Source organism: Callithrix jacchus, chromosome 1, assembly GCF_049354715.1.
Source record: "Callithrix jacchus isolate 240 chromosome 1, calJac240_pri, whole genome shotgun sequence".
Lineage (NCBI taxonomy): Eukaryota > Metazoa > Chordata > Mammalia > Primates > Cebidae > Callithrix > Callithrix jacchus.
In genome coordinates, this window is record NC_133502.1 from 165,639,840 (window position 1) to 165,652,909 (window position 13,070).

At 44.1% G+C, this 13,070-nt stretch overlaps 1 protein-coding gene across 6 annotated transcripts in view; it reads right to left on the reverse strand.

Moving 5' to 3' along the window:
- The window catches only part of ASTN2 (astrotactin 2), a 1,016,905-nt gene that overhangs the window by 882,518 nt on the left and 121,317 nt on the right, over positions 1–13,070 (reverse strand). For all 6 annotated transcript variants that reach the window (XM_078375313.1, XM_002743253.6, XM_078375307.1 and 3 more), the window contains exon 2: positions 4,181–4,368. In XM_078375313.1, the coding sequence (XP_078231439.1) occupies positions 4,181–4,368 (188 nt within the window). The remainder of the gene's footprint in view (positions 1–4,180; positions 4,369–13,070) is intronic.

The following is a 13,070-nucleotide window of genomic DNA, read 5'->3' on the forward strand; positions in this document are numbered from 1 at the left end:
CAATTAAATGAAATAACGCAGGTGCTGCACTTTGTGCCTGGCATACAGAAAGTTTTCAGTGGTGACAGTCATTGTTTTTATTGTGCAGGGCATTTCTGAGTATGATCTCATTCCACGCTTAGAAAAAAAATCTCTTAGAATTGGGGAATATTATCCTAGTTTTACAAATGATGAAGGTAACTTGGCCAAGGACATAAGGCCAGTGACAGAGACACCATTCAACCTTGGAGTTGATTTCCAAGTCATAACTCCTCATAAAATGCCCATGGATTCCACACAGGGTAGAGTCTTTGCAAGAATTCACTCATGAAATCTTATAATTTAAATCAACAACAGATGCACAGAGAAGGAAAATGGTGGCCTGCTTCATAGATTAAAGGCATAGTTTCTGAAACAAGCTTATACAGAGTGAAAAATTGGTTTTACCACTTACCCTTTGTGTGACCAAGGTCATGCAGATAGCTATTTATTAACATTTCAGATTCCTCATGTGAGAAATAGTATGTGCCTTAAGGTTTGTTGTGAAATGTGAGGAATGAATGTGATAATACATGGAGAACAAAATTTAGAACACTGCCTGGCATATAGTAAATACTCAAAATAAATGTCAGGTATTTCTCTAGATCAGACAGCAAAATAGCAGCAAATCTAAGACTAAAGCCAACGTCTTTTTACTCCTAGATTGGAGTATTTTAAACACTGTTGCAATGATAATATTAATAGCGATCCATGACAATGCACTCGGTATGTGCCAGCCTGGGCATTAGGCACCATTATTTTTCCTCTACTCGTTTCTCCACTCTTTTCAGTAATTCTGTGAGATTTGTATAATCAAATTTGTTTCATAGATAAGGAAACTGAGGCTCAGAGGCATGTCCCTAAGTTAAAATCACCAGGAAGCAGGAAGTAGAAGAGACTATATTCAGATCCAGGTCTCCTGAATTCCATCACTCTGCTTTTTTCTCTGTATCCTCCCATGTGCACAGCTGAGGAGGGCATGCTGAAGCTGGGGCAGAGGACAAGAGGAGGTGACTGTCCACTCCCTCTTTCTGAACTGGGTTCAGAGTATCTCCTTGCTTCATCACCCTTTGGGATATTAATATTCAGATGGTGCAACTTTTGGGACAAGGTAGATGTTCAACTCTGGCCTTCACAAGCCTACAGAGCATGATGGCTCCACCCCAGGAGGCATGGACAGTTGTGGCTGAATGGGGGCTGATTTCCCTCCATGGGTGAGCAGGATATTTGTGCTGATAAAATGGGAAAGGGGGACGGAGTGCATAGACCCTAGCCTCCAGACTTCTTTGGGATTTGACTAGGAGATTTGGGTCTTCCCACAAACCATCTTGGATCTTCACCAAAGATGAAAACAATAGTGCATCCAGCAGGGTCAGGGCCATGATGTCATGAATAACTAAACACAAGTTTGGAATCTCAGGGAATTTCTGGTCCCAGGATTTTGGTTAGCCCAGGAGACTCAAGCAGGTCAATTAAACTCATGAATTTCAGATTTCTTAATTGTGAAATGGGAAGACAGATCCCAGCCATGTTAAATGCAAATGCTCTTTTTGTTCTTGCTGAATTGTCTGTGGCCAGGAGAACAAGGGTAGAGTCTAAGCCACAGAGAGGCCTGACCTCCCGGCCAAGCCCTGCTGACTGACTGGGGGATCCTGGGCAAGTCCTAACTGGTCCTAGATCTCAGTATCCAACTATGGAATAAAAGGGGATAATAAATCAGCACCTCTCAAGCTTTTCAAATAAAGTGCCCCTAGTAACAAAAGAAAATACCCTGAAGTGCCAAGCTCCTTTGATCTGAGGGCTTGTTGTGTCTACATGGTAAGTATTAGTACAACCCCTGTTTTATAAATGACAAAAACAAGACAAAGGGCTCAGTGTCAAAGAGAGACCTCAAGTCTGTGCTTATGACTGTCTTCCTACCTCTAGAGAGAGCAGTGTTCTCGGTGGCATGTCCCACTTCTGAGAGGTGGAGCTTCCATCAGTGGACACCTTGGAGTTCAGTGTTTCTAAGACATGACTCTGTTCCTTGAGGAAAGGGCAGGGACAGGAAAGAGCCTGATTATGGAGCCCTGAACGGGAGAAGGAACTTTGGACCACAGGGTGGTAGCCGTGGGTCATTTTAGCTCATGGGTGGGGAGAGTCTGGAGTGTAGCAGCTTCTACGCTACCTACTCTGTCAGCCAAATCTTGTACTATACGGAATTTCAGTGACATTCAGGTCTTAGTGAGTTACTATTTCGAAGCTGAATTTATTGAGCAAAAGGGAAAGCCGAGGAAAACCTTCCATCCTGGGGAGAAAGCCTGATTCACTGAAACTAGCACTGGGCCTGAAGGCAAAAGACACATTTGAGGCTCATTTATAATTGAGATAATACTTTCTAGGTTACTGGGTTACAAAAAGGATATATGTAAGAGATGTGCTGAAACAGAAAATGTTTAATGAACCTTGGTAAAAACTGAGTCTCACTCTCAAATGTTAAAGGAAGAAGAACATTCACACCCCTCAGCCTCTCCTAACATTGGGTGGTGTTCCACACCCCATGAGGAACTCAGCAAGTGCCCTGAGATGCTGCTTACAAACTTGCACCCCAAACTTAGCATGCAGGCACCCACTTGATTGGTGTGAGGCTGCATCATTTGCTAAATATACATATGGAAAAAGTCTATCACACTCATTCCATGAATAACACAAAGGCCTTGATTTGTTCCTCCACGTGATGAGCATGCGTAAGGTCCAAAATTAACATTGCTGTCTGGCTGGGGAGTGTGTGTGTTTTTCCAAAAAGAGAAAACTTCTAAGATCTTACTCAGCCGTAATCAGAATGTCTAGTGCATGGTGTTAGTTGAAGAGAAACAAGAAAGAAACTAAAACTAAAGGTCTGGTCCATTGTAGAGTCTCAAAAAATACTGTTGATCAGCAAATTGAAGGAAGAAAGGAGGGGTGAGAGGTAGCTCTGCTTTGCTGAGCAGCTTTATGCCCAACACTTCACCCCTCTGAGCCATATCCTCCTCATATGTATGCTGGAGACACCATTTCCTAACCTCATGTATCTGGCAGAGCTGTCCTAAAGAAGAAAAGGAGAAGTAAATGTAAGAGTGGCTTTGAGGAATACAAAGCACCAGAATGTTCGCAGTCTTCTCGAAGCACATTAGACCTTGTGTTTCCTGCATACTGGATTTATTTCCTGGTTTTGTTTTTCTTTTTACCATGCAAGGCCAATAGACATAGCTTTTTAAAGAAAGCACATAATATAAGCCCAGATCCTTTTAGACTAACAGTCAAGTGATTCTAGCCTTAGTAACCTTCTCAGGGGAGGCAGAAAACTCAGACTTCTGTATCATGGGGCCAACAGAGCTGGACATCCACATCCTCTCTCTGTGACCATGTGGAGGTGATTCGCTGGACCTCATCCATTCTTGGCAAGAGCGCAATGAGATACTTTCCATAAGTGTGTCCAGTACAGTGCTTAACAAATGGTAAATACTCAAGAAATTCTTGAATTGAGAGAAAACAGAGTGCACAGGACATAGTTCAGGATATGCTTGGATTTGAACACTCAAGAGGAGCTCAGTCTTTCGCTGTCTGTGTGACCCTGGGTAAGTTTCTTTGCCCCTCTGCTGCAGTATTATTCGCAACTATAAAGTGAGAGTTATGGAGGGGCTTCTGTGGACCAATGCAGTGGCTATGTCCAGCCCAGCTCCAAGGGCCACCATGCAGTTGTGAGGGTTAAAACACCTGACACATCAAGGGCACTTAAGAAAGGACAGCCCGTTCTGTTTTATTCCAATTTTGTTTGTTCAGTCATTCTTAGAATGGCCAGCTGTATTCTTAAGCACTGAACCTCAGCCCTCAGCAAAGCAGGCCAAGCACGTGACACATTAAACAGCTTTTCCCAGAGGTGTCGGCCAAAAGGCCGAGGAGTTGGAGACCCTTTATTTTCTTCCCTGAAGCACAATTAGTTTGTCACAGCTGACAGATGATGAATGGGTATGCATCAGTCCAAGTGACACCACAGAATCTATTTGAGTTTCTGTTTCTCATTCGAACCTCTTGAGCCTGGCTCTTCCCCTCCATCTATAGACAATCCCCCACCCCCTCCATCTCACCACCCATTCCTCCCTCACCCAATCCCCAACCCCAGTCACATCCCCCCATCACTCACCATCACAGAAATGTGGAGGATGTGCATCTGCTCCTCAACAATCTCCGAGGGCTCCTGGAGAGTGGGGGCGGTGGCTTGGGCCAGCTGCCCGGAGCTGCTCATAGAGACGTGGAAGTACAAGGTGCCATTCTCCAGCCACTGCTGTCTCCAGTGCACCAGCGAGATGTCCGCTGCTGTGCCAGACATCTCTGCAAGACAAGACCCGAGACACTGGGTGAGCTGTACGCCTGGCCTTGGTGCTCCAGGGAGGAAAAGAGCCCACATAATCAGGAGTTCAGAAGGCATCCGTTTTTTGCCAGAATGCCTCTCCTCACATCAAGTCTATGAGCCAGGGATCATCACTGTCATTTACAGATGGGTCCACTGTGACCAAGATTCACCTAAAGTAACAGAGTAGTGAAGGCAGGGTTTGCACTCAGCTCTGTCTGAGGCCCTTTTCAAACACACCACACGTGATCAGGCAATTCATTCTACTCTGAGAGTGCTATGAAACTAAGGATAAAAGTGCTTTCATTCTTTTGAGGGTATAGAACTAGAAGAAGATGAAGGAAAGAAATCCGTGAAAGGAGTGGGAGTTAAGAGTGTGAATGCTTTAGAAGCTGAGCTGGAAGTACTCATGGCCAAACCTTGGAGCCAAAAGGGCCCAAGAGAGCACCAACTCAGCTGAGATATCTCAGGATAATCTTGCATGGAAAAGGAGCTTGCCAAGAGGGTTGCCCTGAGCGTGTTCCCCTCTTACTTCCACAAGAGGAACTCCATTTTTTGTAAGGTATATACTGCACTCCTAAGCAAGGTAATGTTAGCACAAAGGTTACCTTGGCTTAAAAACATGTGCAAAACTAATGCCCCATCCCAACGTTCTTATACAGCCACTGGGGAGTTAGGACTTTCTGGTAAATAGTAAAATTCAGTCTCCCATCTTGAAATTTCTAACTCTTTGTCTCTATGCTGGTTTTCCTTCTGTAAATACTTTTAAAACGACTATATCTGAATAGCATTTTTATTCAATGTATCATACCTTTTTATTAGTTAAAAAAAAAAAGAGTGATGGCATACGGGGCCAAAAGTGTCATCTCAAGAAGATTGTACAATTGTTCCATAGTGCTTTCGACTAAAGGGGTGTATACCTGCAAATGTCCTAGAAAGATGAGGCCTATCAGGGTACCTTATGCATGAATACAAGGGAAGGGCGGTGGAGCTCTTGGAGGATTATTAGGTCTGCACTCAAGAGAGACAAATAGGGGACAAATAGCCTTTATAGTGTCCATCAGTAGACAAGTAGCCTTAGTACTGTCAGAGACTTAGAACCTTGGCCTCTCCCTCCTGAGACAGCTATGACCTTGAGATGGGTATTCCTACAGTCCCCAAAGACCTCAAGTGCATTCACACACACACACAGACACACACACACACACACACACACACACACGAGGAGGACTGATGGGCAAGCTGAATTACAGCCTCTTATCCAATCAGCTCTTTCCATGTCCCACTGCAGTGCCCATCATATCTGGTGACACGATGAAACCATATCTGTCACCATATCTGGTGACAAGATGAAAAAGAATCATCTTGAAAAGAAGAGGAGATGATACCACCAAATCACCTACTCATCACCCAATGCTACTGAATTATTCTTATATCACCCATGCCCAACAGACTTGACCTCCTTGAGGTTCACAATCAGAAATCCTTAGGAGAAGAGTGTCTGGCACGTAATAAAGGCTAAAAAAATGTGAGCTATGAATTGTTAAGTAAGGTATTGATTTATTATCATCTTCATCATTCTTGATAGGGACAGGATCTAATTCATCCTTCAGCTGCTCTGAAAAGAATGAAAAATAAAAACCGTGAGCCATCGTTGACAGCTTGCTTTCTCTCCCACTCCTCATCCAGTTCATCAGGAAATCCTTCCAAAGCCATTCAACATTCAACCCTTTCCAGTCCCTCTATATCGGCCACATGGGACAAGGCATCATGCTCTCCTGCCTGGCTCACTGCAAGGGCTTCTTAAGTTGCCTCTCTTCTTCCACCTTTGTCCATTCTATTCTCAACCAGGAGCCAGAGGAATCCCGCCAAGCAAAAGTCATCTCACATCACTATGCCCTCCATGTACCGTCTTTGCATGGCCTCCTACTCTTTCCAAGTAAAAGACAAAGTGGCGAGAACATAGACAGCTATTAGGCCAAGTAAACACATCCTTGGGCTTCCCTTGAAGCTGGAAGAGTTGAATAGGCCTTGAGATAATCACAAAGGTTTGTCAGCACTTAGAGGACAATCCCCAGAAGTCCTGAGAACTCATTATGGTACCCAGGGAAAGGGAGTGGCGAGGTGATTAATTTGAGCAGCAGGTCTCCTCTCAGCACCTTCTCTTTGTCCAAGGTCGGGGTGATCTGCTGCCCCACTGATTCCCCTCCTGGCCTCAGCACCTGAGGCCGTGGTAGTAGCTTCCCTGGCAGACAGCCAGCTGGGCCAAGGCAAGGTGAAGACATCATGGCAAATGGCCTGGCTCATTTTTTCTCAGTGCATTAAAGCCCAAATCCAGAGGTCCAGGGAACCCAGGGACGAGAGCTGCACTAGAAATAGCAGTGTCTAATTCAGTAGTTCCACGTGCTGCTGGCTAGGCAGGCACTCCATGTGCTAAGTGTCCCTGGAATGGCACCAGAAGAAAGCCCCAAGTCAGGCTACATCTGGTTGACACAGCCTGGCATAGACGAAGGCGGAGTGAACAGAGGGATGCTTGTGGAAATCTGAGCTCCTCACTCCTAGCACTCTCTCCAGCCTGTGCCTGAAACCCCACGATAAAGAGGCTTCCCCTTTCCATGTTCAGATGAGAAAGCAGAAGGTCGTAGAAGTTCAGTGACTTGTTTAAATTCACCAGTGAATTTGTACCTAGCTAGAACCAGTGGATTTCCAATCCATGCAATTTCTACAATGCCAGTTGCACTTACATCTTTTCCTTGACGAAACTAGCCCATGAACCAAAACTAGATTGAGCTCTTTGTTTGCTACAGCGATGAGTGCACAGTCAGCAGACAGTAAACGTTAAATGATAATAACAGTGTGTGAAACACAGTAAATATTGAATCACAGAGAATAACTCCGGACTTACTTTATTACAAAGAAAAGAAACTGTTGTTGGAGAGGAGAGAGGAGGGGTATGAAACGTTAAAGGGAAAACTGCTTCAGCAGAAGCAGAAGTCCGCCATCATTCATTCACTCATTACTCATTTATTCATGCATTTGTTTATTTATTCAACATACTTATCAAACACCTACTCAATTCCAGGCAGCTCAGTAGCTCAGAACATAGAGTCAAATGAGACGGTGTTGCCTTCAGGGAGCTCATGGTCATTTAGCAGTGGAAATTCTAGCCAGCCCACTGTCTCCTCACCCACGTTACTGACCACACACATGCACAGTCTCCATTTACCATGGTCCAGACAACTGTGTGTTATCAGGACTATCTCCTACCATCACCCCTTCATCACACAGGACTTAGAACTGTTCCTCAAACAGCCCAGACTCCCACTTATCCCAGGGCACCAGTACTTTCTGCCTGACATTCCTAGCACACTCCTCCGAGAACCTACAAGCTGGCTTCTTCTCCATGTTTGTCTCTCAGTCCAAAGGATACCTGCTCAGAGAAGCTGTGCCTGTCCACTCTAGCTGAGTAGTCCTCTTCATGTACATCCCATCTTTATTATATCCCTTTTACAAAAACTTTCTATAGCAGTTATCACAATTAGAAATTCAGGCCAGGTGTGGTGGTGGCTCACACCTGTAATCTCAGCACGTTCGGAGGCCGAGGCAGGAGGATCACTTGAAGCCAGACAATTGAGACCAGCCAGGTCAACATGGCAAAAGCCTGTCTCTACTAAAAATACAAAAAATTAGCCAGGTGTGTGACATGTGCTTGTAATCTCAGCTACTAAGGAGATGGAGGCACAAGAATCTCTTGTACCTGGGAAGTGGAGGTTGCAGAGAGCTGAGATTGTGCCACTGCATTCTAGACTAGGCAACAGAGTGAGACCCTTTCTCAAAACAAATTAATTAATTAATTAAAAGCAAAGAAAGAAATAAAAATGTATGCTCTACATTTCCTTGAACATGTGCTTACTGTCTTCTCTCTTTCCAGAAGAGAGATGTCACCTTGGCCCAGCTGTGTGTCTTATTTCCTGCCATCTCTCAAGCACTTTGAAAAGTGCTTGGCATATAATAAATGCTCAGTAAATAATTACTGAATCACTGAAATATATAAATATATATGTATATGTAGTTCAAATACTCATGCCGTTTTTCATCTTTAAAGTGCTTAATGCATATATATTTTTTTCAGTGATTTGGTGTGCGTGTGTTTATATATATATGTATTTACATATATTCCAGTGACTCAGTAACACACTTTACACGCATCCATAACAAAATGGTGGAGGTACTAAAAAATCGAATTCAAACAGTATTACGTTACATTGGAAAATTAAAAAGAAGACTGAGGAGGAGGAGAAGTAAAGGTCTACTGAAAACTCAAAGGTGGGAAAAGACTCTCCTCGCTTGCAGCCAAGAACTACCTCCAAACCGTGGTGGTAGGAGCATTGCAGAGGATGGACAGAGTTGCAGAGGATGTCCCTCAGAGGGGAGGAGGAGAAGGCGGAGAGATCAACCGGTCATCTCAGGGGCATTAAGCTGCATGTGTACGTAGGAGTGCGACAGAATGTCAGGTTAGAAATGTAGTTTAGCCACAGAGTTAAGGGCTCTGAATGCTTGGTGATACCATGTACATGTTATTCAGAACCCGTAGAGTTCACTTGGTCATAAAAACCAGTCCTGTGTCCTTTAAAAACAGGTTAATAAAACAGTAACATGACCAAAATCAGTTCTTGAAATTCTCTGTTGATTGATTTTCCAATTGCATTTTCGCTTTTCTCTTCCCCTACTCCTTCCATATAAACATTTCACTGAAGTCTTCAAGTCATATTACAATCAAACTTAAAGCAAAAGGGGGACTAAACGCATTTGGTCGGGAACCAAGACGATTCCCATAAAGGCAGATTATGCTGACATGATGAATATAAAATGAAACAGCAGATATTAAAGTGGGAGAATTGGTGCACCATGCCTCCCGGCGGAAGGCTGGCTCCAGCGCCTGCCTCCCTCCCACCCTGCATAGCTTGGTTTTATATTGGAATCATAAAGAAACACAGGGATTGCCTTTTCACCTTTTTCTGCTCTCCCCCATGGGCTGCAACTCGTGAAATATTCAACAGGCTCGAATCCCCTCAACCGCCCCACAAAAGCCAAGAGACAGGATCAGCCTTCATCAGTGATTCTGGGTAGACTGCCATCCTGCCTCAGTGGCCAGCGATGCCTTTCAGCCTCCTGGAAAAGAAATAAAAAATCCCGAAGGCGTGTTGTGCTTTTAATCGGCTTGTTCTTCCTAATCTATGGCACTCATTGTACTTTATTTAATTCCTGAAGGTCATTATGAAAATAAGCAGCTCTTCTCATCACCAGCCATCTTGGTAACAACTCCCAAGTGGCTAACTAACTGGCCTTCTGATTCTACAGCACCAGCTGACCCTCCAGCAGATTATTTGCGGAAGCCCAGAGAAAGCTTACAGTGAGTTTGCAAATGGTCTTTTGCTCGCCATGGGGAAAGCAGACATTACATGAGATGAACTCACTGCCCGGGCAGAAAGAATTGAGAAAGGTAGTGATGTTGACTTTAACCAACTTTGCCACTAGCTATTCCAGCATTCGCGGGTGATTGTCGCACATCAAGTCTTGCTGAGTGGGCCTGGAAAATAATCACAAACACTCATGCCCTTTTTCATCTCGAAAATGCTTAATTAATGCAAAGCTTTATCATCTCTCTCATGGGCTATTGCAAATGGTTCTGTGCCAGTTGGGATCTCAGCAGGGAAGAGGGGACATACTCAGGAAGGTCACTGAGAAGAGTTTAATGAAGGGAGGATTTGTAAAGGCTTCACAGGGTTAAGGCAAACCAATAATGAGCAACAGAATACTCCCAGGTTGACAACAGCAAGGAATTCACCACCCTAGGCCTGAAGGGGCACGTGATGGTGAGGATTGGGGAATTATCAAACCCTAAAAAGCCAGAGCTGCAGGAAAGGGCTACCACATAGCTGCCAGATAGGAACTATAGCCTTTACTAGAGTAACCCAGCCCCTACCAATGCACAACCCAGAATGGAGAGTTTCAAAAAAGTAAATCCCCGACCTCACTTTCCTTCTATCCACCAACTTTTTACAGGTGTCTCACACAGGTTGACCTCAACCAAACACCCGAGGATGCTTAAATGAAACAAATCATACAAGTCAGCCTTCCTGGGTGCACAGCAGGTGGGAAAGGGGATCTTAAGCAGCAAACGAAGGCTATTCAGTAGGCCCCTTAACAGGTATTCCTACCTTCAGGCTTCCTTCCTTCCAGCTCTCCATCAAATGGCTCCCAGGATGAAATTTCTAACTTGTCAATCTGACCATATAATTCCTTTGCTCAAAACCCTCCAATGTTTTCTCCTGTCCCTAAAGATAAAACCTAATTTACTAAGCCTTAAACACAAGGCCCTTCCTGGCCTGTTAACATGTATCTCTCTCCAGTCTGATCTCTTGCCATATGTTTCCTTGCACTTACATATTAATTTTGACCAGATATTTATACAACGTACCACATATACTATGTTTTTCCCTAATTCATTATCTCCTGCTCCTCGATGGTTTCACAAGGAGGAATATTGCATGTTGCATAAGATCACGGGGTCTGGAGACCAACTGCTTGAATTTTCATCTCAGTTCTCCTGTATTTAACCTGTGTGTTTTTGGGCAAGCTCTTCACTTCATGCCTCAGTTCCCCCATCTACCAAATGAGGATAACAATAGCACCTGCCTCATAGGGTCATTTTTAGAATCAAATAAGATAATACAAACAAATTAGCTGTTAGGTTGGTCTTGATACTTAGCACTCAACAGTTACATTTGTTATACATTACTTCATATACATATAGCATCCTCTTTTACCACTGTCATGGTTTTTCATATATACCTTAAATGTTCTCTTTATACAGCTGGCTTCCCTTACTGGATCCTAGTGCAGGGGCATGTCAGAATTATTTGTGTGGCCTGGTGCCTGTCACAGTGGCCAAACAGAGGAGGGACTCCATGAATGTTCTGCACATTTAATGGAGCTGTCCCATGTCTGAATTCAGATGAGTATTTCCAGAGGACAGAGAGAATAGACAGCAGCTTGGGGTGTAAATAAGAGCTGGATTCCCATACAACAACTCTACAGAAATTTACCTAACATCTGGCTTAAGTTCAGACACCCTGAAGAATGCACATGAAAAGAAAGAAAATGTTAACTTTCAAGGAGCTTACATTTTCATGAAGTGAGATAGGGGAAGTTCATATAGAAAACGAACACTCTTGGCCAGGCGCAGGGGGTCACACCTGTAATCCCAGCATTTTGAAAAGCTGAGGCAGGCGGGTGGATCGCCTAAGGTCAGGAATTCAAGACCAGTCTGGCCCACATACTGAAACCCTGTCTCTACTAAAAATACAAAAAATTAGCTGGGCATGGTGGTGGGCACCTGTAATCCGTAATCCTAGCTACTCGGGAAGCCTTGGCAGGAGAATCTCTTGAATCTGGGAGGCGGAGGTTGAGGTGAGCCAAGATCATGCCATTGCACTCTAGCCTGGGCAACAAGAGAGAAATTCCATCTTGAAAAAAAGAAAAGAAAATGGCTCTTTTTTTTTTTTTGAGACGGAGTTTCGCTCTTGTTACCCAGGCTGGAGTGCAATGGCGTGATCTCGGCTCACCGCAACCTCCGTCTCCTGGGTTCAGGCAATTCTCCTGCCTCAGCCTCCCGAGTAGCTGGGATTACAGGTACACACCACCATGCCCAGCTAATTTTTTTTGTATTTTTAGTAGAGACGGGATTTCACCATGTTGACCAGGATGGTCTCGATCTCTTGACCTCGTGATCCACCTGCCTCGGCCTCCCAAAGTGCTGGGATTACAGGCTTGAGCCGCCATGCCCGGCCAAATGGCTCTTATTATTCTGTTTAGACATGAGTATGTGTGTATATAGCCGGAAAAAAATACAGTGGACCACAAAGAATGGCACTCTCCAAATAGTGGGATCAGAGGTGATTTTAATCTTCTTCTTATTCATTTTTCTCTATGTTTTCTATATTGACTACATTTTACCTCTGTAGCAGATGCAAATAATACACACTCACATTGAAGATTCAGTCAACCAACCTCCTCTGAGATCTGGCATTGTGTGATACTGTCCTCTGCAGCTCAGTCCAAGGGGATAAGAAAAGACATTTTATAAATAGCTATAAAGCAAAGTATGAAGCTTAGAGGAAAGGAGATTACTTCTGGCTGGATGTAGAAAGTCTTCATGGAGGAGGAGTCTCAAAGAATTGGCAAGATTTGGACAGACGGCTCTGTGACAAAACGCATTTCAGATGGAAGAATGGCACAACAGCAAGCAGGCAAGAAGGTCACAAATGTACAAAGGGATACAGTGTAGAGAAGCCAGTATAAAATGCAGAAGCCACCATTGCAGACAGATGCTGGGGGCTACCAACTCTTGACCATGGACCCAGACCATAAGTGCTAGGTCCCACTTGGGACTTCTTTATGCAAACAGACCCAGCCCAAGCTCAGAGGTTAATAAAGCTCTCCATATACCATGAATTAAGATGGCAAGGTGGATGGTCTGATGGGCGAATGGATAAATGGATGGACCCCAGTCATTCTGACCTAATTAAACAGCCTGGGCTAATGAAAAGAATTTTGAGACAGAAGCTTATATTTGTGTGATCTCTCTACAGCACCTGACTGGTATTCTGGAGCACAAATT